This window comes from Hetaerina americana, unplaced genomic scaffold, assembly GCF_022747635.1.
Source record: "Hetaerina americana unplaced genomic scaffold, ioHetAmer1.1.p SCAF_5, whole genome shotgun sequence".
Lineage (NCBI taxonomy): Eukaryota > Metazoa > Arthropoda > Insecta > Odonata > Calopterygidae > Hetaerina > Hetaerina americana.
Window position 1 is genome coordinate 79,540,596 of NW_027287095.1, and position 24,635 is coordinate 79,565,230.

The 24,635-nt window shown below is 38.0% G+C and overlaps 1 protein-coding gene across 2 annotated transcripts in view; it reads left to right on the forward strand.

Moving 5' to 3' along the window:
- Positions 1-24,635, forward strand: part of LOC139694304 (sarcalumenin-like) — a 72,752-nt gene that overhangs the window by 11,632 nt on the left and 36,485 nt on the right. For both annotated transcript variants that reach the window (XM_071592783.1, XM_071592784.1), the window contains exons 3-5: positions 10,547-10,658; positions 21,037-21,130; positions 23,444-23,498. In XM_071592783.1, the coding sequence (XP_071448884.1) occupies positions 10,547-10,658; positions 21,037-21,130; positions 23,444-23,498 (261 nt within the window). The remainder of the gene's footprint in view (positions 1-10,546; positions 10,659-21,036; positions 21,131-23,443; positions 23,499-24,635) is intronic.

Here is a 24,635-nt window from a genome sequence, read left to right on the forward strand (position 1 = left end):
AAGCTAATTTTATCCATGTTTTTATTATCCCCGGTACAAAAACTGTTCGTAGACTGTTTTATTAAATTCAATTACCTCTCTAGTGATGAGGGTAGAAAAAGAAACTTTAAGAAGATTTAATACCTTACACGACCATTGTTTTGATGCTGCGCATCATTATGAGGTGATAACCATGATCGTGTGAAGTATTAAATCTTTATATGGAAGTGCAAAGTTTCTTTTTCTACCCTCATCATAAAGGAATTCCACAAAGTTAAGCCTGAAACTGTTATGTTTCCCTCTGGTGATGCCATAATAAATTTTCAAATTTTTATTTTTAACAATAGATGTGGCGGTTTATGTAACAACCTCAAACAATTTTGCAATTGCGTGTGACATAATTTATTTTAAGAGATTAAATCAGTTAGTGGAAGTAGGTTGCGAGATGCTCAAAAGGATTTGTGTTACCTAGCAAATTTTCCGTCGGGGAACAGAAATTATATTCCTTGATACACGCGGTGGCCTGAGCCATTTTATTCGCTAAATTAGGAGTCTGAAAACAGTTATCTGGTAATGCCTCGTAAGACCACCAGCCACTTCTCGTTTAGCCAAAGCGAGCATGTATGTAAACTGGCAAAGAACTTGAAAACAGTTTAAAGACTAAAAAGTTTGCGGAACAAGGAAAAACGACAGTAAATTTTAATGAGAAATTAAGTACTTAAATGGTCGCAAATCAATATTGGATAAAACCGCTCCCCGGAAATATCTACGAACAATTCAGCAGGACGCGTCGCGGGTTGTCGTGACGCAGTGGAAAGTGCTTCTTCCAAAATCGCACGCGACTGAAGTGCGGTGCATTTCTATCCGTGCTTATGACGGTTAACCGTCAACCGATCTCGAAGAGTTTCGATATCAGGAATGCCTTATAGCCTCACAGTCACAGATGAGCAAATCCAATTGCCGCATCACAGAATTTTTTTTCCGTTGTGCGAAGTTATAAATAATGCATAGGGTCGGCGGAGTCGGGGCGAACAATGGAAGTGAACTAAGTATTGACCTCTATAGGGTCACAGAGAATCATGTGACTTGGCCTAACGCTTGGTTATACCAGCACCTCTGCGTCCATATTCTTCGGCGCAGCTAGTCCAAAATTATTGTGAACTGCTCGTCGGACATTTGTCAATCGTGAAATTTTGTGATTTTATTATCGGAAGTACAGAAATAATTTGCATATCTTTCGGATTCTCACGGTCACTTGGAACATCCTTCACGTCTCAAATTGCCAGTTCACGCGTGATGATGCAATTTATTTTAAAAAATTGCATTTGAACCAAAGTTAAATATTATATCAGTATTTGGTATGCTAGTATCAGATATGGGGTTGTTTTTTTATTTCCGTATCATATGCATATTAGTGTACATACCTGGGTAGTGTAGGCTTCTTATTAGTGTAGTTTTTAAGCACTTGGTTTTCGTAATAATTGATTCAAATTTTCGGATCAGAAATTAGCTTGCAAAATCAAATAATCCAAATTTCGTCTCAATTATTTAGCGGCACAGGAGTTCGCAAAAAGGAAAAAGAGGAATGCTGGAACACGTACTCTCAGATTATACTCTCACACTCAGGTTTATGGAACGCAGTGGCCCTATATAGTCCCAATAGCGTATGCACTCAGGATTTGCGAGGATGAGCTCCCCATGACCGACTGTCTCACCAATCGCTCTAATATAAAATAGGGGAACGGTAGAAAAAAATAAATACGAGTTTTGCATGTGTGATTCTAGCGCGTGTTTCCACCAGCCCGAGTGGGATTTTGTTCAGAGTTTGAGTCCCCCTCCCCATTTTCTAAAATCGTCAGTCCCAAAAAGATTATGTGCGAGGAAAATGATTCCACTCGTTGAATTCACGGTCGTAGTAATGTTTTATCGATTTAATAATAGAATAGATAGAATTCATATAAACGTTTGATTCAAACTTGCTTTTGCGGCCGAGAATGTGTAAAAATGATTGCCATTCAAGGATCTAAGTTGTCTGGAGTGGTCGAAGATTAAACGTGCTGCGTAAAAGAACATAGCTTCTTAAGCTGGCGTATCTCTTGGGAATATTTCAATATTCTGTAAATTTTTCCTGGTAGTTTTCACTTGGCTCAGTCTGTATTTTGTCGCCTGTTGACATGCCCAATGACCGTAGTCGTCACCTTCCGTAGTAATTAGTATGCGTCATAGAAGCTCTGTAGTCGAAGTTAACATTGAAATAAATTTGGTGTTATGGAGCCCTGGGATAAAACATTTACAAGGTAAAGGGAATAATTTCCTCTTCCCCTTCATTAGGTCAAGCGTGCTATGTCAAGACGACAAAGTTAAATGAAGAACACAGTGTAACATTCCGTATTGCATTGTGTTCTTCATTAAATGATCATTTAATGAACATAAACTTCCACAAATTTGAGCCAGTAACCTTTTAATGCATACCCTCCCCCTCCCCTAGCCCACTAATAGGTTTCCGCACCTGCACTCAACTTACCCCCTCTCCCTTACTCCCCCTATTTTCCTCCCCCCTCTTGAGGATATATAAGTTGAAACATTTTGTATGTAGGCCACCTGATGATGATGTGCAGCATCGAAACCATGGTCGTGACATATTAAATCTTTATGTGGAAGTACAAAGTTTCTTTTTTTTACCCTCATATAATAATATAAATAATGGTCTTTGTCAATTTCCGTGACGATAAATTTTGTTACTACTGTTAAAAATTAATGTGCAAAATATAACGCTCGAATGTGGGATTCTCACTGCACCCAGGTTCCCGAGGCCGTTTTTCATGGATCACTATTCCCAACACCTGTTGCCCCAAGTGCCGCGAGGCACTAAGCCTCAATATTGCTAGCCAGTAGTGTTAGCAGGTTGTTTGCATGGGCATGACGAATACCTATCTTATTCAATCGTATCGTGAAAAGTGGTAGCGTTTGTAAGGTAATGCTAGTGAATGAATCCTTCAAACTTAGAATAAGTCTGTAACAAATGGAAAACGTGTATAAACTAAGGGCAATTAAACTGCAATGTTTGGAAATTTAGAAGTTGGGATTGAAATTCATTGGGAAAGGTTTATTCACATGATTACAAAGCGAAGGTTTGATTGAGCAGGTGAATGATTGTACATAACTACCTCTGCAACCACCACGAATTCTAAAGTATGCTTTTTGACTTCTAAAATGTAATTGAAATACAGTGTAACTAAAATTGTAGTGATGTTCGTGTGGTAACTTGGTAGTAGATGTGCGAAATTTTTACTCCGGAATATAGATATTTTGGACGAAAACTTCTTTGGCTGAACGGGCAAGTATGAATACATTTGCTACTCTTTCAACTCTGGTTTTCTTAAATTCCTTCATGAATCAGCTTGAAGTGAGTCAGGCTCTTCCTTGAGTACAAGTTTTAGTCATGCATAGATAACTCATCACAGCCTGAAAAATTTAGGGCACCGAAAGTTTTGCCATTAAAATGATTCCAAATTCTACTACTTATTTTCATTAACAAGCATATCTTATTACCTGTTCCCTTCCTCACGTTTTAAACCTTATCTAACATCATGATCTCAACGTTCCACCGCATACTCATGGCCCTATATAAATAATACACATAGCATTTATTGATTCAGAAAAGCCATCTGACCGAGTAGGTTAATATTATGGCAGATAATTCAAAGAAGTGAACACGCGCAGCAGTTAATAACGTGAAATAACTATTGAAAGCTTCTACTAATCAGGGAAAATGGCTGTCGAGAATCAGAATAAATAATTGTGAACCAAGGTGTCAGACAACGGTGTCCCCTGTGACCCACACTTTTGAATACATAGAATGACGTCAAGAGCAAGAGAAGGTGGAAATAAGTTCAAAATCGACTTGAATAGGTGTGTTGCCGCGTGCCATGTGAAAAATATTATTTTTATTCCTCGTTTCCTCACTTGGTCTATTTCATCTTTTGCTCCAAATACAAGTTGAATAATTCGTGACTCAACAATCCATTATTTGAGCAGATTTTTGCTGAGGCAAATGGTATTTCCGGTGCCATTCATGTGCTTTACTTAAGGTTAAATTTTCAATTATCCTTTGGGGATCTATTGATTAAATGAGCGAATTAATAGTTTTTGTATCTAATTGACTGAGGGTTCAACTCTTGCGTCTTTCTTTATTCTTCCGACCAGTTCCACTCCTGCTGAAAACCTTCCAAGTATTCCTCCTGAATAGTTGAATAGTTACTTTCGTACACGGCGTAAAATCTATTCTTGACGCAAAAATATGATACTCATTTTAAAATAATGGATGCTAAATACTTATCACATATTTAAGTAATAATCTCAGGGCTGGAATCAAAGTTGCTAACGTTAATACGTAACTAAAAGCTGGCCTGAATTGAGAATCCATTTAATCCTGCTAAAAAGGAGATTACCACTGTATATGTATATATGCTTTTGTTTTGAGTATTTTATGATTAGAAAAGAGGTTACAATAGTCAACAAAAATTTATAAATCCTAAATTTCGCCGAAATAATTTTAAAATTCAAAAGTTTGAAATATACGGTCCCAACTCCTTCGTCGTGGCTTAGCCAATGGCGCTCGAGGTATTTAGGAGACTTCTCTTTTTACCTTTTCTCTGCTTCCTTTGTTACTTCCTTTTATTATCGTCTTAATTTTTTGTTTGAGTGAGAAAACTGCTTCATCCGGTTTCATCATTCTGCGGTTTTATGTCCCCGCTTCAATGGAAAGGTCAAATCTCGTTGCAATTTCCTCGAGTTTTACCACACACAACGAAAATTGTTCAGAATACCAAATATATTCTCTCGCTTTGGTGAAGGCATTAGGGTTTCTCCTTCTCACGTTCGTTGTTAATTCGACACCTATGTTTTAGAAACTTGTTCTTTCTGACATTTTGGTATTTTACATGGTTCTTGGAATATTGAAATCATCCATTCATTCTAGATACGTTTATTCCCCTGGTTATGAAATGAGAATATGTACACTTAAGTGAACATTTTGTGGGCCGAAAACGGTTGTGTGTGTATTGAAATAACGCAATGAGGGTTGTGAATGATTGTTCTATTCAGTATTATAGTCCATAGCGTCTAATTAGAATCGCATGTTTTTGCGAATCTCCCAACAAGTTTTCGTCAAAGGAAACTTTCATTGAACACTTGATTGTGCATGACTACTACGTTATTTATGAGACTAATCAACCATTAAATAATTTATTGTTAAAATCTGAGATATAATCGGTTCACTTTATTTCATAGTTGTTTGTATGATAAATCACTAATTTTTTGCACTTGAAATGAAATAAATGCTTCGCAATTTACGTTTTCTAAATGTCAAAATATACAATCGCCCCAGGCTGTTAGCAAATCTATTTTCTGGTCGCGCTAACCTTAAAATAAATTTATGAAATTGATTAAACATGCTCACTCCCAAGTGTGTGGGCTATCTTGGGCGATCACGTCATCTCCACGCCAAGTCCGAGGTTGACTCGGAAATACGTTTTTATCTCTTAAGTAGATAGTATATCCCTCCCCAGGGACTACAACCTTGACGTGATGAAAGTGGTTAGCGGGTTCTGATGACCCCTGGGACTATACTGACAGGAGAAATGAGATAATTGCTCCCGGTAGGGTCACCTATGCCACTTACCTTAAGCTACAAAAGTGGGGACATAACCAAGAACAGGTGTAATAGTTCATTTATTTAGGAAGTGTTCTGGAGGAGTGTAGGGGGCATGAAAATAAGATATGCCTTAGGTTAAGAATCATTTACAAAGAGGCGGATATTAATGACGTGGACCGTTAAGTGAATACGCAAAGAAAACACTTTTGAAAACTGTAACATGGAGCGTATTTTTTTTATAATTCGGAAACTTAGCCGTCGAGGCAAGAGGGTAAGCGTAGTAGATTGCAGGAGTGTATTAGATTGGTATTCGAGATGTCTGGAAAAAATGGAAAGATAATGTAGACAGAAAGGAAACCAAACGAAGAAGGTCCTGGCATAATTTGCGAAAAGAGACGGTTGTTGGGTGAAATTCGATGACGGTAGGACAAATTGGTGCATGAGGTGCAGAGAGACAATGAGGTGTTGAAGACAGTTATGATGGGAAGAATGCTAGGAAAGCGAGATGGAGGGAGGAAAGAAATAGGCGTTTAGAATTGAATTAAGGTAAGTAGAAAGTATGCATGGCTAAAGAATGAGTTATTATAACACGTAGAATGGAGGTTAACGATTTTTTGTGTCATGTTAATTAGGGCTTCAGAGTTCTGTAATGTGGAGCTCCATGGTTAAAAAAACCAGCCCTAAGCCGGTTGACTACTGTTAATAAAATTGTATAAAAGACTGAAGAATAGGGGTCAAAAGTGCTGCTATTATCTCCGGCCTTCAATACTATTTTCGCGTTTTATCCCTAGGAATTACTCAGTCCCACCGAGAATTTAATTACGATTGTTCATGCACCCCAATCAACTTTTCAATCATTCGTTTCAAGTAATTTCCTCTTACTTATATTTTCCGTGGTTGGTCTCGTGCTTCCTCGAAGTTTTCTGGTCCTTCAAAACGTGCCTTTTTAAAATTTAGCAATGATCCTCCCGAGGTGAGAAGGCATGCCTTAGCAAATTAGTTTGATCAACTTCCAAATAATCTCTCCCATTACGATCGGGATTGAAATGAAATTAAAATTTAACCTTGATCGCCTGAAACATAGGCCAAAATATTTTCCATTTCTATGTTGTAGACAGTTACTAAAAATGCCAAAATGCTGGCGGCCTCGATAGCGATGGGGTAACGTCCACGCCAACCCAGAGGTCGTAGGTTCGATACACGCCTAGGTAGGTTTTTCTCCATCTAGGGCTTGGGTGTTTGTAATTGTTTCTATTGTTATATCGTTGTTAAAAGTCCGATGTAAAGGGTTACTCTGAAGTAAATATTTCTTTCAGCAGGATTTCCAGGAAATTCGGAATAATTGTGAACTAGCTGGCTTTTCAATCATCCTTCGCCTGGGTTTATTCGAGAAATCATATTCATTATCCTCTTCTCTTTATAATACCGAAACTGAGACTCTCCCGGGAAATTGGAATATGGACTTAATTTGTTCAACAAAAGAAATGACTTCTTGAATAGAGATTAATGAGGCGCAAGAATAACGTGGAGTGCGCTGGGTAGCAATGAGCGTATTGTTTTAACGCACTAAGGTGGAGCACATTGTTACAACGCAACAGGTCAATGAATGGATCAATACACTCAATCTGACTACAGAAGTCAGCCTCAACAGTTACTAATAACAGCCATTGCTGGGTGCGTTCCGGAATTCGCTGGAGGCGGCTATAATTTGCGGCTACGGATTATGGCATGCTAATCGTGATATTTCTTACCATAAAACCAACACTATTACTGCTGGTTAATCGCCGCAGTTTTCCAACAAACGCAATAAAGATACGAGCTGGAAAATTAGAAAATGGCTGACATAGCAACGGATGGAGCTAATGAGAAGAATCGATAAAAATTTTTGCACCACGGTTAGCATTTCACCAACCACAGTTATCATGAATTGTTTGAAAAATTATTGAAAAAAACAGCAATGGACTCAGATTTTAAATATCGAGACCTCATAATTAGTTTAATGAAAAACGTATGCCATTATTAAAATAATAACATACGTGTAACGGTTTCTTAGTTCGATGTATCTAATCGCAATATAATAGTTACGATATTTATATCTAACAATCTACCAAGAAATAACTGTAGTTTAATTACTTCAAGAAAGTGATGGCGAAGTGGCGCGGTTAAAACGAGTGGAAAGTTTTCTGCTTACAAACAAAATTTTCCTAAGAAGAAATTACTGCCGCTAATACACCCATTTTACAGTAATATCCTCACGCTGACTGATGATTGCATATATTTACACATATAGAGCACTCGTCAGGGTTATTTTTCATAGGAGAAACATAACCCTGAATTGTGTCCTGTTATCATTGAATATCATGAACGTAAACCCGATCTCAGCACACTCCGTCTTCCTTAACTACATTTTAAAGGTATATTTTATTTGCTAGTGTTCCCAATGAAAAGTGAGGGCTAAAAAGTTGCTATTGTGATGTAAAACAATAATTATAAGACTCGTTACGGCATGAAATATTTTACTAATTTATTTACAATGCGAAGCATATGTGTATTTTCTTATAATAGGTATATTTGTTACCATTTTACATGATGGTATGAACATCTGATATCATGATGATAGGTATGACTAATTCTTAATAAGCATTCGCCTTGATTATAATTAAAAAATATCATCGTGAGTTATTAATCCGAGGGTTGATATGCAGAAACTCTCCAAAACGCCATCCTCTTCTTTGCCAGTCTCTTTTTTCCTTCATAGCTCCTTGCATCAACATTTTCCACTGTTCTGCTTCTCATAGGTAATCCTTAGCATTCCTCTATGGTGCCTTCGGTTTGGCCTTCCGTAAGCTAGTATACCTCAGGATATATCCAATCAATTTCTCTCTTTTGCTTGTGTCCTCCATAGGCTTCTCTCTTCAGCCACCCGTCGAAGTACTTCTTTCTTGTGTCTTTCTATCTATTTTATTTTCAGAATCTTCTTCTCTCCGCTTTTCCTCTCGCCTAAGTCTCACATCCATAGAATAGTTAGTTCCATATATAAGTTTGAACCAATCGCTTCCGTATGTCAATGCTTGTGGCAGATTGGGATTATTCTTAGACTCCGCGATAACGGGACGAGGAATAAAGACCCCGATTAATGGCGGGATACTCTTTCATGATTCAGACTCTTTCGGATTTTTGATAAAATGAAAGTTTTAATTATATAGTTGGCAAGTGCACTGTATTGAAATTGTTGGGCCAAAGAAATGGGGAATCCGAAATTACGTGCGAATTTAATGGGGTAGAAATAAATAGCTTTGAGTGGTACTTGTACATTGCACTTGGAAGTCACTTTCGCGTCCAATCCTGTGCGGGATACACGCAAAGATATGTGCCAGCTTTGGAAAAAATTGTTTTCGTTGGAGTGAATCTTGGAATTTGTAACGGAAAAGTAAATGAGTGTGTTCTGCGCATCAAGAATGCTACAATACTAGAGTATGCCGCAAGTGTTTGGGAACCATTGGAGAAATTGTCAATGAGGAACTATTTAGATAAAGAAATGAGAAGGTATTCTAATTTTCACGATTGCAATGGGAAGGAAATGAGTTCCAGTAACATCGTATGGTACTTGTAATCCCTAATTATATCGTATGTTAAGATGTTACTGGAGGATGTAGGGAGAGAGTAGCTGAAGACACAAAAAGATAATAAGTTAGACAATGATTTAGAGAATATGGCTCTAGAATTTACTTTTTGAACGGTGAATTCGATCTCCCCGCTCTTTCAGCAGCTTGTGCTACCTAGCATCGTCTTCAAAGCCGAGGTATTTACTCGTATGTGAGGTGTTTCCTTCCCACATGCATACATACCTCACCATGGCCCGTACAAGGGCGTGGTGAAGCACCCGAAGAATTTTGTTGTCATCCGGCCATACTCCGTTTGGGAACCTTTCAAGCCAATGTTAATAATTTTTGGCAATAAAGTAATTTTCCATGAAAAATTAGTATTTCCAGACCATACCTCCGATGTAAGGTTATGGTGCAGTGTACGCTGGTGGCTAAAGCAAGACGTGAGATGGAAATGATAATTTATTTGGTACCTAACCAACTAGATGGTCCACTGTGATAACGCCCTTGTTGTTAAGCATTTTTTGGCGTCGATGAACATGGTGTTTATAGTCAAAGTGTGTTACGTTTATGGGTATAGAAATTCCGATGGGCTTTTAGAAGAAAGTGGTCTTCCCATTACCAAATAAAGAGAAGGGCAGAAAAATATGAAAACTTCAGAGCAATCAGTCTGACGACCCATGTATAAAAAAATCTGGCTATAATAATCTACGAAATAATGGATAAGAAAGTGGAAGAGTGTTATAATGGGATTAATTAATTAATAATTAAAGAAATTAATTCATTAATAATCAAAATTAGATTAAGAGGAAGAACAGAAGCTATTTACGCTTCCAGACTGATCACAGGGAGGAAGGCACAGAAAGATCATCCGGATTATATCGCATTCATTGACCTGGAGAGAGGCCTTTTCAACGTTGATCGGAATATATGTTACGCGTCCGAAGGAGAATGAAATTAACTACCGAGTCAGAAGATTGATGCATGCTTAGCATAGAGAACAGGTAGCAGTTATAAGATGTGGTGAAAGAAGGGAAAAAGCTAAAATAAAGAAATTAATGTGTACAAGGGTGTGAATGTGTATTCTTTGAGGTAAAAAGGAGCATAATGCAGTTCAAGCAACTTATAAAAGCTGTATATATTTTGCATTAAAAATGTTTTGCACTATTATAATGGAATGTATGTGTCGTTCTTTTTTCGTAAATGTTATGGTTCATTCATTGTAGTTATAATACTAATTTGTATTCGTAATCCTTTTTTTTATCTTAAAACCACCTTGTAACAGTGCCTTTACTATTACTTACAGGACTTATAAAAGTTGCTGAGCAATTCGGACTCACGTTGGTTGCCCCGAGAAAGAAAATTGTTATAATGCTCATCGGGAACCACTCGGCGGGAAAGTCTTCCTTCATCAATTGGTACGTTAATTTACACAACAACATATCTATGGTTTGTGTTTAGCTGTAAAATCTATTGGTTCAGAAGTTCGCGCTAATCGATAATGTTTATTCGATAATTAGCTGTTATTGTAATACACCTTGGTAAGCAATTTGAATTACTTTTTGTCTGTCATTTCGATGCGGTATCCGGCATTCAGGTCTGCTCTGCTTTCAGGGTATAAATTAATTAGCCTTAGCAGATGAGGCATTTTAGATCCCGTTTAAAATTACGAGTAGAAATTACATGAGTTACAAATGATATATTTTGGAATGGTTCACTTGATTAATTAGCTATATCTTTTTTCGGTGGCAACTGAAAAATGTTGTATACCCTCCATTATTGGGAAACAAAGTTCATCATAGTTCAGTCATGGCAATAAAGCTTTCAGTAAATAATTATCACTTTAAAACCTAGTAAAAATGATATAAATGCATAGAATTCAATTAAAGTAGTTTCAAAATGTCATTGTTTAGGGTAAAATAATTTAAAGTACTGTAGAAACACCGCAGTCGTAAGTATAGTTTTAAAAGATTGTATGGTAGTTTTGTCATTGAATGCTTATTGCCAAGTTTTATGTGTCTAACGATGGATATTAACTTTATGGCCCGTACTCATTATTAGAGGGAGGACGGCATTTAGATTGTGGTGAATTAGCTTATCGCCACAGTATTTGCCTTTTATCAGTGGTGGATCGCTACGTAATTTTATGACTTTAAAAAATCAGCATATTTATTCTTTGTTTCAATAATGGGCTCTGTAGAAATGAAAATAATATTAGCTGATGCATTAGAAGTTATCTTTATCTCGCAATTATTTCGTCTCAACTCGTAGCTGCTTTTAATGAAATTAAGTCGATCGTGCCCCTAAATATGATGCTTAGTTGCCTTATCAATCCGGAACAATTCCTGCGTTAAAAACAGTCCTACAACCTCCCTCCTCCGAGGCATCAAATTAAATTGATATAATTGAAATCAAATGTGCAAGTTTGACCTTCTGCTCAAATGGCGTTTCCATTTGATATTTCGAAGCACTTTCTGCGCAAAGGACTTTCTTCGAATTTATCGTTTTCACTTTGTTCTTCCGATACTTGATAGTGTATTGTTTCGTGTCGTGTAATCAATCGCACCCTCACAGTCGTTAATCCGAAGGCTTATGTTGAGAGGTAAGCTCTCTGGCATGTTTAAGTTCACACATTTACGAAATTGGCAGAGGGGGGGGTGTTCGTTTTCTAGTGAGCTTTCCCACTAAGCCTATGAAGCGAGGAAATCACACCGCTTACATTTTAGCTGGAATTCGAGAAGCATGATCAGGATTCTTCACCAAGGATTCTTCAATTTGAAGCCAAACAATCTAACTATGACTCTTAAATGAAAAAAATAAATAAAAATTCGCATCATTTTGTGCCTTGATATTTCAACCTAGTGTTCGTGGAATAATGATGAAGACTATGCTGCAGGAGAGGACAAAAGGCGAGCGAGGTGGGGAGGTAGGAAAAGAATAGGCATGATGAACGGAATGAAAGGAGGTTGAAAGTATATATGAGGAATTTAAGAAGGTCTTCTTGTAGGATAGAGTATCAGGTTATCTCTTTAGGAGGACCTTAGAAATCTAACGGTGGGTAGTCTTTGAGGCCCCATCCAAAACAGACATACTACCATAATTAAATTTCTGGAATAAGAGTAATCATCTGCTATCATTGGCCATCGGTGATATCGATAACGCATAATTAATCTTATATCCTTCGGTCTTACACCCGAGGTCCTGTTCGGAGAAGCTTTCCTGCCACACTTTTTGAAGTTTAAATGTAACGACATTTTGTAATATTCGCTAGTATTAATGTGGATGAATTAGCCCAGGTAAAGTTTTAACGTGATTTAGGAAGGGCTTGGGCGTCCTCGAGGGTTTTTATGGCACTCGACGAAATCATGAGGCTCTCATCCCGTGTGCATTCATACGTGCTTATCGATTTTCGCTCTAAGCGCGCATTGGTGGGGCCCCATTTTCACTGTGACACAAGGAGAATCGCGAGCTAAATCCGACTAAATCCTTAGCGGCGTATGGTGGAAGGCGTCGCGACGGGAGGCGTCTGGCGGGGAAGCCCGCGAGGCCTTCGAAGGGGGCGAGAGAACGAGAAAGGGAAAGAGGAATGAGCATGGAGTTCGGCACGAGGGAGGAAGAGTGTGTCAGCGGTCTGCGTTTGCATGATAAGCTCGCCACCATGTAGGAAGCGGGCGGCGGGGGGGGGGGGGAGGGGGGAAATGGGCGAAGAAGACGGGGCTCACGGAGGGAACGCTGGGACCATGTTGGTAAGGGCGTCGCCCCGGAGATAATCTTTCGAAATACATATGTGTGTTTTGGAGTGTCGTTATTAAGTGGAATTCTCCGCCCAACAACCTCGTGAGTAACGTTTGTGCGTATCCTGGTGGAAAAATTTCCAGGTCTTTGAGGAGAGTTCCGCTCACTGCTCATATTCTGCCGAAAATTACGAATGGTCAATAAACAATTCACATTGCCAATAATGATGCGAGTCCACCATGTCTCTCTCAAAAGATTTTCACTTATTTTTCAAAATGTCGCTCACCTTTATCACTCAAAGCAGCTTCAGATATCCTTTGCGAAGGCAAATTATTTTCCTGCTCTGCTCATCACTAATCCTCTCTTCCAGCTTGTCTGAAAAAAATCGGCTCGCGTTTACGCGAATAAAGCCTCCTGGATCAATATTTTTCCATCTGGTCGTCCATTTTGCTATGACAGTAAAAATACCTGTTGGAATTCAGCAGGATAAAAGACAACCAAAGACCTATATTCGTGCAGAATTTCAATTGTTTCACTTCCACCTAGAGGAATCAAATGAAGCATTAATATTGTGTATACAAGCGCGCAAAGTATTGTTGAATATCATTTCTCTTCGGAAATAGCAAAATTGTTTGACTTGTTTCATTTTTAGCGTAAGAGACAGTTTTGCTGGACTTTAAAAATATTCGTTAAAATCAATTGTAATGCGATTCGGACCTTCAAGGCCTTCGAGCGACAAGCATAGGTAGGTTAGGTAATATATTTTTTATTCTGAGTTATATTCTGTAGCTGTTATCATGTCATAATGGTATTCTCCTGTCCATATGGGAGTGATTCAAAAAAGCATGGCCTACGGACACCTTATATATGCTTTACTAGAAGCCTAAGATATGCTATTAGGTGAATGTATGCTCGATGGCCAATAATTCACGTCTACCTAGTACCTTGATGTCTTCCCATTTGGCTACCATTCGAGGTGTCTTTGGCATTAAAGATTTGCTGTTTGACACATTCCATTTTAGCCCTAAAATACAAGTAGGGCACGCCAATGATTTGTGTCTAAGATCCGCAGTCAAGAAGTGTACAATTCCGAAGGAACATAGCACATACCGCATTGGGGTTAGAAACGCATGAGTGAGGTTTCAAAGTACTTATCTTATGTTGACTCGTTAACATAGCGGTGGGATTTAGATACCAGGGAGTGAGTCGTTTCCGTCAAATTATCTAGTTATTTTGTACGCGGTATTTGTAAAAAATAAAGGCCGATTTTTTCATCAAAAATATAAAGTAATAGGAAAAATGTAATACTTCTACAAAATGTCTACGTATGGACATAATTCATTTATTCACTTGATTCCTATTGTTCTTCAAGTACTTTCATGTGCCGAGGAAAATATGTTTATGCTCTATGCATAAAAATTTAACGCCCACACGTACTGTAGATTTCAAAAGGAAAGGCGATTAATGTCTTAAGAAAAAATGATTTAGGTCTTGTGTTTTTTTCGTGTTAATTTTTTGTTGCGATACTCATTTTATTGCGGCACTGCATGAATAGATAATTTTTAAAAATTAACCTGTTAGGTAGGAAATTTTGGGATTGGTAAGTAGCAGTCCCTTGTGAGTGAGTGTATCCCTTACTGCACTCCATTTTGGCTGCTTGCAGGCTAATTTGTGTATGAATATGCATAATTATTTATTTTAAAAGGTTGCCTCGTTTGGAACTCGATTTTTATCTATTTACCCGGTGACTAAGTTCACCAACTTGGCTGCATTGTCTCTTCCGTTCCCAGCAGGAATTTGAAAAATAAAAAGCACGCTTCCGAGGCAGTGGAACACGTAGGGATGACGTCTAAAGAAAAGGCTTGGGGCGGCATGGCCTAGTGACTGAGCGGGAGCTTCTTGCCAACACACTTCCGCAGAAGTGTAGTTAGTTCGCCTGCGCTCGGCTTAATTTTGGCGGGCCGCGCTGACTCTCAATTCCTTCTCCGACCTCCCAGAGTGACATAAACTACCCTAGGCTAAGTGCTTGCCAAAACTTTGTGTGTCTTTAGTTCCAACTTTTTACGCTGCAGCGATGACTGCGTGAAGACTTCTTGGATTGATATTACCTTTATCTGTGATGAGGAAAGGAGATTGCAGTATTTCATTGCGATGATTCACGACCGAAAATTTCTCGTAAAAATCGCGCGATTCGCTGATAATATCTTACTTCTTAGTCTTTCCTAGCGAAAACCAGGCAGAGGGAGACGGTAGAATGAGGCAAACAATGGGTGGGGGCACTTTTCGTGGGTTGAGACGGTCTCGGGAATCATCGACGAAGTTTAGGACTCGTGAAAAGTGCGCAAGGGTTAAAAAAATCAAAGAGAGGAGTTAGCGGGAAAAATTGGGAGTCGGGATTAACTCATTCTTAAATGGTGAGTCGAACTGAATATTTTGACGCCATGCAGGACGGAGTTGTGCTTCACTCGACCGTACCTACTTGCGACACCACAAGTGCCGACGGAAATAACTATCCTTCATCGTTCCCATTTAATTGAGCCGTACCCGGACCTTTGGCGGGGGAACACAAAGCCACAAAAGGACGATAACTGTGTGAGTGGGATCTGGTGCTGTGGCCTCTGCGCTGGCCAATGCCCGGGCTGTAACAAACGAATATAATTTTGGTATTGAATTGCCAACTTGTGTGTCGCGGTGGAGAGCACTTAAAAGTTAAGTGCTGCGTCCCTCGAATAGGACGCACAACTGTTGTCATCTTGAGGCCGTTGGTAAAGAGCGAACCAAATGGTATGCTGGGTTTCTGTCTCGACCCAACTACACCCAGGCGCGACCCTCCCATGTGTAGGCAGGCGCTTGGCAGTGGTCACCCGTCTTCCTTTTTATCTTATCTAGCCGCCCACGTATCCCTTGAGGGTGAAGCGACCCCAGCTTTCGCACACTTTCTCTGATGACATTGCCAAAAGAACGCACTCCTTTTCCCACGGGGCTATCCGTCCCTTTCCGTTCGTAATTTTCTTAAATACGACGAAAGCTCTCGAAAAGGTCTGTGAGCTTCACATTTCGCGCGTGATTTTTTTTCAAATCGCTTCCGCTCCACTTTTCAGCTTCTGCAAGTCGATGCGACGCCTTTCCCGAGCGTCTTCCACTCCCTTCATCACTCCCCGAGGAACAGGCCCGGAAACCGGCGGAGGGAAGATAATGGCAACCGTCCTTTCTTTCAAAACATCCTATTTGCCGCAGTTTCCGCGTCAGTCCCCTGCCCTCCCCACCCTGACCACACCCCCCTCCGCACCCTGCACCCTCGGTCTCTCCCCCCCCACCGCGCTTGAGCCACCACATCCGCAGGCTGACGACAACACCGTTCTGGGGTTGCAAAGGAAACCAGCGTGTTTAGTCCGGTCTCTTTGTTTTTCTCTCATCCAACCTAGGCTCCGTTCATATGGAATTTGACAACGCAAGCTCGGGAAGCTTTTCAAATCTTACTTCGCTATCAACCTTTGCCGGACCCGAGTGAGGCTTCCCTAAGAACTGCTGTACTTAAGTATCCCCGGAAGATGTGATCCGTGGCAACCCTCCCTCTCAAACCCCTTGAAAGCAATGCCATAAATATTCGGATGTGCATGTTATTTGTAATGATTAATGTGACTTGCAGTACATTCTGCCCCTTGACCTGTCTAATATTTTTTTGTTTAAAGGAAGACGAACCCTCCAGCGTAAATAAATTATTAACTAATGCATTTTCGTTTGCAATGTTCACGCATGGACATTTTTCTTTTGAGGTTTTCAACGTAAAAGAATTTAAATTTTAATGCAACATTTTTCCACTTTGATATATTAGATTTGAATAAGTGTAATGTAAATATAATGCAATGAATAAATATAATGGAATAAATATAATGTTCCCAGTTGTAGATGCATATAAATTAATACTGCTAGAAAGATTTTCTTTGGTTTATGTGCTTGAGTAAACCTTTTCGATGTGAATTGTTTCTATTTGTTGCTCTTCTCAACGTTAGTTGGCAAGTTGTATTTCTGGGAACTGATCTGCCTATTCCCCGGAGCTGCTTAATTTGTTAACTCAATCTCAATTTCGTATTTCTCCATCGCAGAATAGTGCGGAATCATGGCACTTAGCATGCAGAGAATGAGCAATGAAACCATGGTCATTAATACCAGTAACTCTTTAAATCAAGAGGCATAGATGATGTGAATAGAATTTCTGTTTGGGATACACCGTTTCAGTTTTGATATCAAAGAAACTTTTGTCCCGACCAGGAACAGTATAGTTAATTATAGAGGTTACAGGCTGACAATTGGATCGCCTATTTTGATCTCGGGACTCGCTCTTGGCGAATTTGTAATCTCTAAGGCAATCCATTTTTTAATTATTGGATAGCCTGGTAAAATTGGATAGATACGAAACATTCGGTAAAAAGACGTTAGTATGTTGAAAAACGATGAGTATATCGTTGAAATTTTAGTGTCACTGAGGTAAATGCGAACAGAGCCCATTTTTCCGTAACTACTCCAAGTCGAATTGCTGCATACACAACTAGCGCTATGATATCCTGAAAGATGCGGAATAGTATTCGTTGTATTAATCATAAAGATTCCACTTATTTTATTTCATCGTCGCTATAATATTTACGAATTATATATTATATAATATATATGTTATATATATATATTATATAGTATATATATATATATATATATATATTATAATATATATATTTTAAAAAAATATAATTATATATGTATATATAGTATATATATATGAGTATTTGTTCATAGCAGCTCTCAAAGCTATCCTCTTACCTGCCAATATTTTTATTCATAGTTCCTTGAGGTGACTTTTTCTGTCACCCTCTTTTGTCTAATTCATTCTTAGCCTTCCTCTGTAATTTTGACATTTTAATGTTTTTCTTCTGTTAGTCTTGATTCTTGATTACATTATCTTATTAACTTCATTTCATCATAATCAAACTATCGTCCTTCAAGACTTGTCGTATTATTTTCACTATTCTCTTTGTAACCATTCTCCATAGGCCTCTCTATTCATCAACTCTTCGAAGTAATTCTTCATTCATTACTCTCGTCTGACCATTTGATTTTCATCGTTGTTCTGTAGCCCACGTATCCATATTTCTATTTTCTCTGTTGATCACGTCGTCCATGCTTCTCATCATTTACATCCATAAATATTTAAATAACCCCTAAGTCTATTCTATGACAAATTGTCCTTGATATTTTTTTATTCGGACAGAAAGTTTTATCGCTACCCTTAATCTGCTTACTGTATCCTAGAGCAGAATTTTAAAAGGAAAAAGAGGGCAGTATTCCAGTGGGACAGGGGGAACTGAATTTGCGAAAGAAGCATTTTCAAGATGAGAATTGATAAAATGCCTGCAAAGAAAAAATTAGGAGAGGCGTTAAATGGAGCATAGAGCTATATGAACTCAACTCATAAGTCTTTGAGATAAGAGAATAAATTCTGAATGGGATGTTTTTGAGATACTGGGCTTTGAGAAATGTTGAACCGGGAAGAACATGATGGGATAAGAGAAGAACTTACTAGGTGAAGTCCGAAGAAGGAAGGAAAAGTGGCTGAAGTATATATTAAAAGGTAGTGAGATATTACAGACCGTGATAGAAGGGAGCATTGTTTATAAGCTGGGTGGAGGAAGTAATCATCTACGCAAGAGTACATCTACACAATGCCCGCAAGCCGCCGCTTGGGCCTATGACGGGGGCTGTTAGGTCACCAGCCATGCATCCACAATCCCAATCATGTTACCTCTACACAAATATTAGTTGGCTATTATGCAGTTTTACCTTTTTGGGCCTTTTTGTCTCTTACGATTGAATTTTAATCTTAAAGTATAATTAGATTTTTTCGCCTTTACATTTTTTATTACTAGAGCGATATCATCATAGAAATCCCCCACTAAGATATAGGGGAAGAGGAGGGACAAGGGTGCCATTCACCCCCTCCAAGACACCTTCCAAGAGTTGAGATTTCTTTTATTCGTTTTGAGTAAATTGTTTGAAATTATCATCACCCAAAAAACGGATAGATTTTATTTTAACAAACCTGGTTCATTCCAACCCCAATCTTCTCTCCCCTGTGGCTCAAAACTGTGGTCCCCTGGATCCGTCCTTGTCATTGCATTCGTCATGTAAACTTGCAGCATTGCAACGTTTGTGGGTTTCCCTGCATTCTTTGCCGTGGTGGTTCTTTTTGTTGATGGAAAGTCATCAATCTCACTGCGGAATTCATCTGCAGTATGACCACTTCCTCATTTTCATCTACTGAATCTGTGTTAATTATCCGAAATTTACTGCGCCAAGTCTCTTTCTTCGGGTCATTTAAATGCAATTATATTTTCCCAGGGATCTTGTGTAATGTAGGTGTTGCTCATGTGTTTTGTTAAGTTGTCCTTCGCGGAATTCCATATGTACAAATAGAATATGGGATAACACTTTTGAAGCATTCTGTGGTGAAGCAAGAGACTTCGATTGTAAAATCTAAAGCTGAAAACGAAATTCGGAAATTTGAGTTATTCATATTCAGGAGATCTGAGAAAAAAGAAGAATATCTTGTTTTCTGTGTCATAGGAGAAGATATTTGAGCGGAAACTTAATGTGAATCAAAGTGTTCACAGAGCCGGAGAGATTTTCCGTTGATAGGCATAATAGTAAACTGTTAAGGTTACCTTCAATATGTTTTTATTCGAACTTTATGTTGATATTTTTCTCTCTTCTGATAGGGATCGTTATCATTTGATATTCGCTTTACAAACCATATTCAGAAAACATAAGAATCCCATAATTCAAGAATTCGCTCCATTATTTCAGAATTTCGAAATATTGAAAAAAATATTATCATAAGCAAATACTAAAATGCCCAAATTAAAAAAAAATATTGATCCCTTATGGAAATAATTAGCTTTCAATGTAAAATCCCTTGAAAATGAATTAAATCAATGACCTAGTGCATTAAATTTGAAGGCCTCCGTTTTTCAGTGTATTGTGGGGAATTATAATATCTTTGAAAAATATTAAGTGGATCCGTTGCCATGCAAGGGCTTGATGAGGGTAAAGAAAGAAACTTTGCACTTCCACATAAAGATGCCTTCCATGCACTTCCTTCTTGCATGCATGCATGCCTCCCTTTATGTGGAAGTGCAAAGTTTCTTTCTTTACCCTCCTCATGAAGGAATTCCACGAAGTTAATCCTGAAACTGTTATGCCAGGACTTGTATTGGCTAACAAAAGAAATGCCTCTATCTTTTTTGTCAATGAATGAATCGTCATATCTTATCATTTTAAGTCTTAAGTTATAGTTGTCACTTCTCATATTTATTCAGATTTAAATTTGTGGAGGGACTCTCTTAAGATCGAGATAGATGCCTCCCTCCAGTACAGGTAACAGAAAATTTGGCTAGTGTCAAAATGTTTCGTATTTAGCGATTTGTTTTTTATTAAGTTCATGATTATAATAATGATAGAATATAACGCTTCTTGAATAATATAATGCAATATAGTGCAACTCTGGCCGAAGTTTTGAATCATTTGATAAGAGAGTGTGAAATATACCTACGAAGTATGTTGATTTGCCGGTTTAAGTTTAAGGTGAGATGGGTTTCTGAGATTACCAAGAAGCGGATTATCGGATTACTGATTTGGCTTTTAAGGGCAGTGCATTTCCTCTGTTAAAGTTTTAATTCGACTTTAATCGCCTCCTTAGTGATGAAACATGTTGGTATTGAAATATTTTTGATACCTTAGTTAAATTAATGTGCAAACCATCGTCTTCATTCAGAAAATAATGAAATCATCAAACCGCTGTGGGCATATCTAAATGTCAAGTATGCAGGAATATCCTTATTTTGTGATAAATAATTCCTTATAGAACTAGGAATTTAATTAATAACTATTTATTCCTGTCATTTTTTGCAATCTTGGCAAATCAGTCATAATAGGCTACTTGGAATAATGTTCTTGATTAGGAAGGTATGTGGAACTAATAACGGTTTTTGTGTTGTTCTTCAATCGTCACAGGTATATTGAAGAACATGTTCAAAGGACAGGAGTTGCTATTGAAACCAAAGGTTTTACTATAGTGACAAGTGGGAAGAAGAGAGATTCTCTCTTGGTAAGTTTTTGCATTATTTTATGATGCCATTCATTTATTAAGCAATTTACTCATTATACATGTACTTATTATATAATTTACTCGCGTATTATTACATTCCCTCCCCATGGACTACAACCTTGGCGTGGTGGGAGGGGTTGTATCCTCTGATGACCCCAGATCTGTTCTGGCGGGAGCAATGTGATTGTTGATGATTGTTCTCGTCACTGACGTCACACGTCAGGAATCAGACGATAGTAGCCCACGAAGTGGCCGTTCCATAGTGAGGCCGCAGTTTAAGTTAAGGGCTCACGTTAAAAACACTATTGAGGAAGGCAACGGGATGCCACCTTATACATATATGTTACAAAAATCGGAGTATTAGTTCTGGCATTCACGGGATACGGTCCAATCAGCCGTGGGTAGTGCCCGGCAGTGGGGCAGGCAAGGCTTCCGCGGTCATCAACTCATAAAATCCTTGCAAAGCGAAATCGACATTAGCAGCTCTGAAGACACGGAAGCGGGCCGAAATAGTTAGAATGGGAACTTGGAATGTTAGGGCGATATGGGGGACAGGGAAATCTGAAAATATAAAGCGAGAGGTCGAGAGAGGAATTATAGATATTTAAGAGCTGTGCGAGGTGGGTATGCATGTATACATAAAGGGGTTAATGATAGAAATATTAAAGTAGGAATTCATAAATTAGTGCAAGTGGAACAGTTTACCTATCTTGGAAGTGTTTTAAACCAAAATGGTCGAAGTAGTAGGGACATAAGAAGAAGAATCGCGTAAGACAAAGAAGTGTTCACAAGGATGAGGGAGTTGATGACAGGGACGATGAGGAAGGATGTTAGGAAAAGGCTCGTCAAAACTTTGAAATGGATTATGGCGTGGATTTGTACGACGCGGAAATATGGTCCTTGACGCGAGACGATAGGCATAGATGCCTTCCCCACTTTCGAAATGTGAGCGTGGAGAAGGAAGGCGGAGGTGAAATTGAGAGAAAGGAAAACAAACGAGGAAATACAAGGCGTGTTGGGGGAATAGAGGGTGTTAGGAGTAATCCAAAGGATGCAGGAAAAATGGACAAAGCATTTTGATTGGCAATGGTATGTTGAAGACTGATAGAGGGGAGAGCGTTGGTCACTTAAGTCTGGGCGCTCGCAATCATTACTGCTAGCCGTGTAACCATTTGCTCGGCCGATCGTTGTGCCTCGTTCTCTAATGCAGTTGGCTAATCGGCCGACCGAGACGTTATTTTCAATTAAACTGATTACGCAGTTAGGCATTTTTCTCAGTTTGGAAATGGCTTTAGCTTATTGTGAGATGGCTGATATATTTTTGAGACAGAGAAAAATATAAAAACAAACGAGTCAGGTCGGCTTGTTGCTTATTTATTGTTGAAAGGACAAATGGACAAGGACTGAAAGGCGTTAATACTTTGTCAGCCTTTTATTATGATTAACTATTTATCATCATATGAATAAATACATCGGGAAATTTCAATTTAAAAAAAACTTAAGATTAAAAATTGAGCTAAGTCCTGTTGTTTCGAGATGGCTTCTGTCACTGCCGTGAGTTGATTATCGCCGCTGTCAGTGTCCCCGAGGATGACTAACGATCACCTCATTTGAGCCCCTATTACCTCGTATACTTTATTTATTAAGCACGATAAAGCAGGTCTTTCAGAGTATATAATGTCCATAGGTTTTGTCGCTAAATTTATCATTGAGGAAAAGTGAAATCACCGTATCGCAAAGTATGGACTGAAGGATGGCGGCGCGCGAAATTTAATGCCTGGAAGGTTTTGTCTATAAAATTCAAATGCTAACTCTGTTAAGACATTGTATTATTTCCCTTGGTATCGCCAATTATTCTGTGTGTTGCGTTTATCATCGTATTTTTTTGTGTTAGCCGTTTCCACAATGGCAATCCAAGGTTCCAAGGGCAAATTTATATTCATTAAAATTTGCATGTATGCCATATTTGATTTGTTTTTTTTCCTGAGCGTTTTTGAAAATAATTCGATTCATTTTTCAGAAGAGTTTCTTAAGGTGGCTGCTATTAATATATACGTATGTGATTAAAATTCTGTTGTTATCAATCATTGTTACCTTAATTTTTTTGACTGGTCCTCCATCTGGTTCTAGAGGGAAAGCAAAAATTTCATTAGTTTACAGATGTAAGAACAGTGAACCTTGTCAATGAAAATGTAGGGAAGAATGCCTTTCTGTTTATAAGGAACTTATACAATGTGTTGTCGATAATGCACTCAGTGTTGTCATCAGTTAGGCAAGACATTCAAACTCATTGTATTGTATCATTTTTTTTAGGGAAATGCAACTCTTCACCTCTTTCCGCACTTCAAACCCATTAGCCAGTTTAAAGGTAATTTGAAAAAAATATTCTGTTTGCATGCCATATGATCCTAATCCACGAGTACCTTATTTTGATTTTTACATTTTATGTGACAATAATTTTCACAAATGATGAATGCCTCTATTAAAAGTCTCTGAATTATCAAGTTCATGAATTTCCATGAAAATGCTATGTATGTCATGTTTCAAAAGAATTAAAATGTCGTTTTTCATTAATTATCATTATAGTATATCATTATTATCGTATAATAATGATATAAGGGTGTACTCATAAAGTTTTTTGGAACATGTGGGTTTGTAAAGCCTTTTTTAATTAAAACATTTTGGAGGAATTGCATATTTTGATAATTTAGGCATACTAAAATAATAAAAATGAGTGTGAATGAATGAAAATGAGTGAAAATAATGAAAAAATGTATTTTATATACTACATATATTTTTTTCATGTTTCTTCCTTTCCCTTGTACTGGCTACTCTCATTATGGTGTTAATCTAAATAATAAGTGAATTATAAGTAAACTCAATGGTAAACGTCAGGCAATTTTCTTATAGAAATGATATTTTTAAAAATTTTGATGTGTAAATTCTATGTTAAGATAAGAATCACATATCTTTTTTTAAAGGTAATTCATGTATCATTCACTGTGGTGATTACCCAAGTTTATGGATGTTCATAATGCAAAATGGTGTAGCAAAACTTGTGGGACATGATACATTATATCACAATCCGTACTATACTATGTCGGCAATATATTTGTGGTTACTTTTGTGTTGGCCTTCTACTCATGTTAATTCCAGGGGACCAGGAAACTACTCATTCCTTCCCTGGCACCTCTCAGGTTTATCTCATCCTGTTTGGTTTACAAAGACTTCCTGGCTGCTAATTTAATGAAAAAAATGGACAGCATAATTAATATTTCTGTGGAAACTATGCCCATGTGATTTATATTTTTTTAAATGAAGTCAGTTATTTTTAATTATTATATATTGATTAATTGCAGTACAAATAAAATTTAGTGGTTAAATAAGAACTGATACGCAAGCGGTAAAACTGTTATTTCATATCAAGGGATAAAAAAATTGAGCAGTTAATATCCAAGGTCAAAATGACAAACTTCAAAAAATGGTTGCTGCCCCACATTTGGAC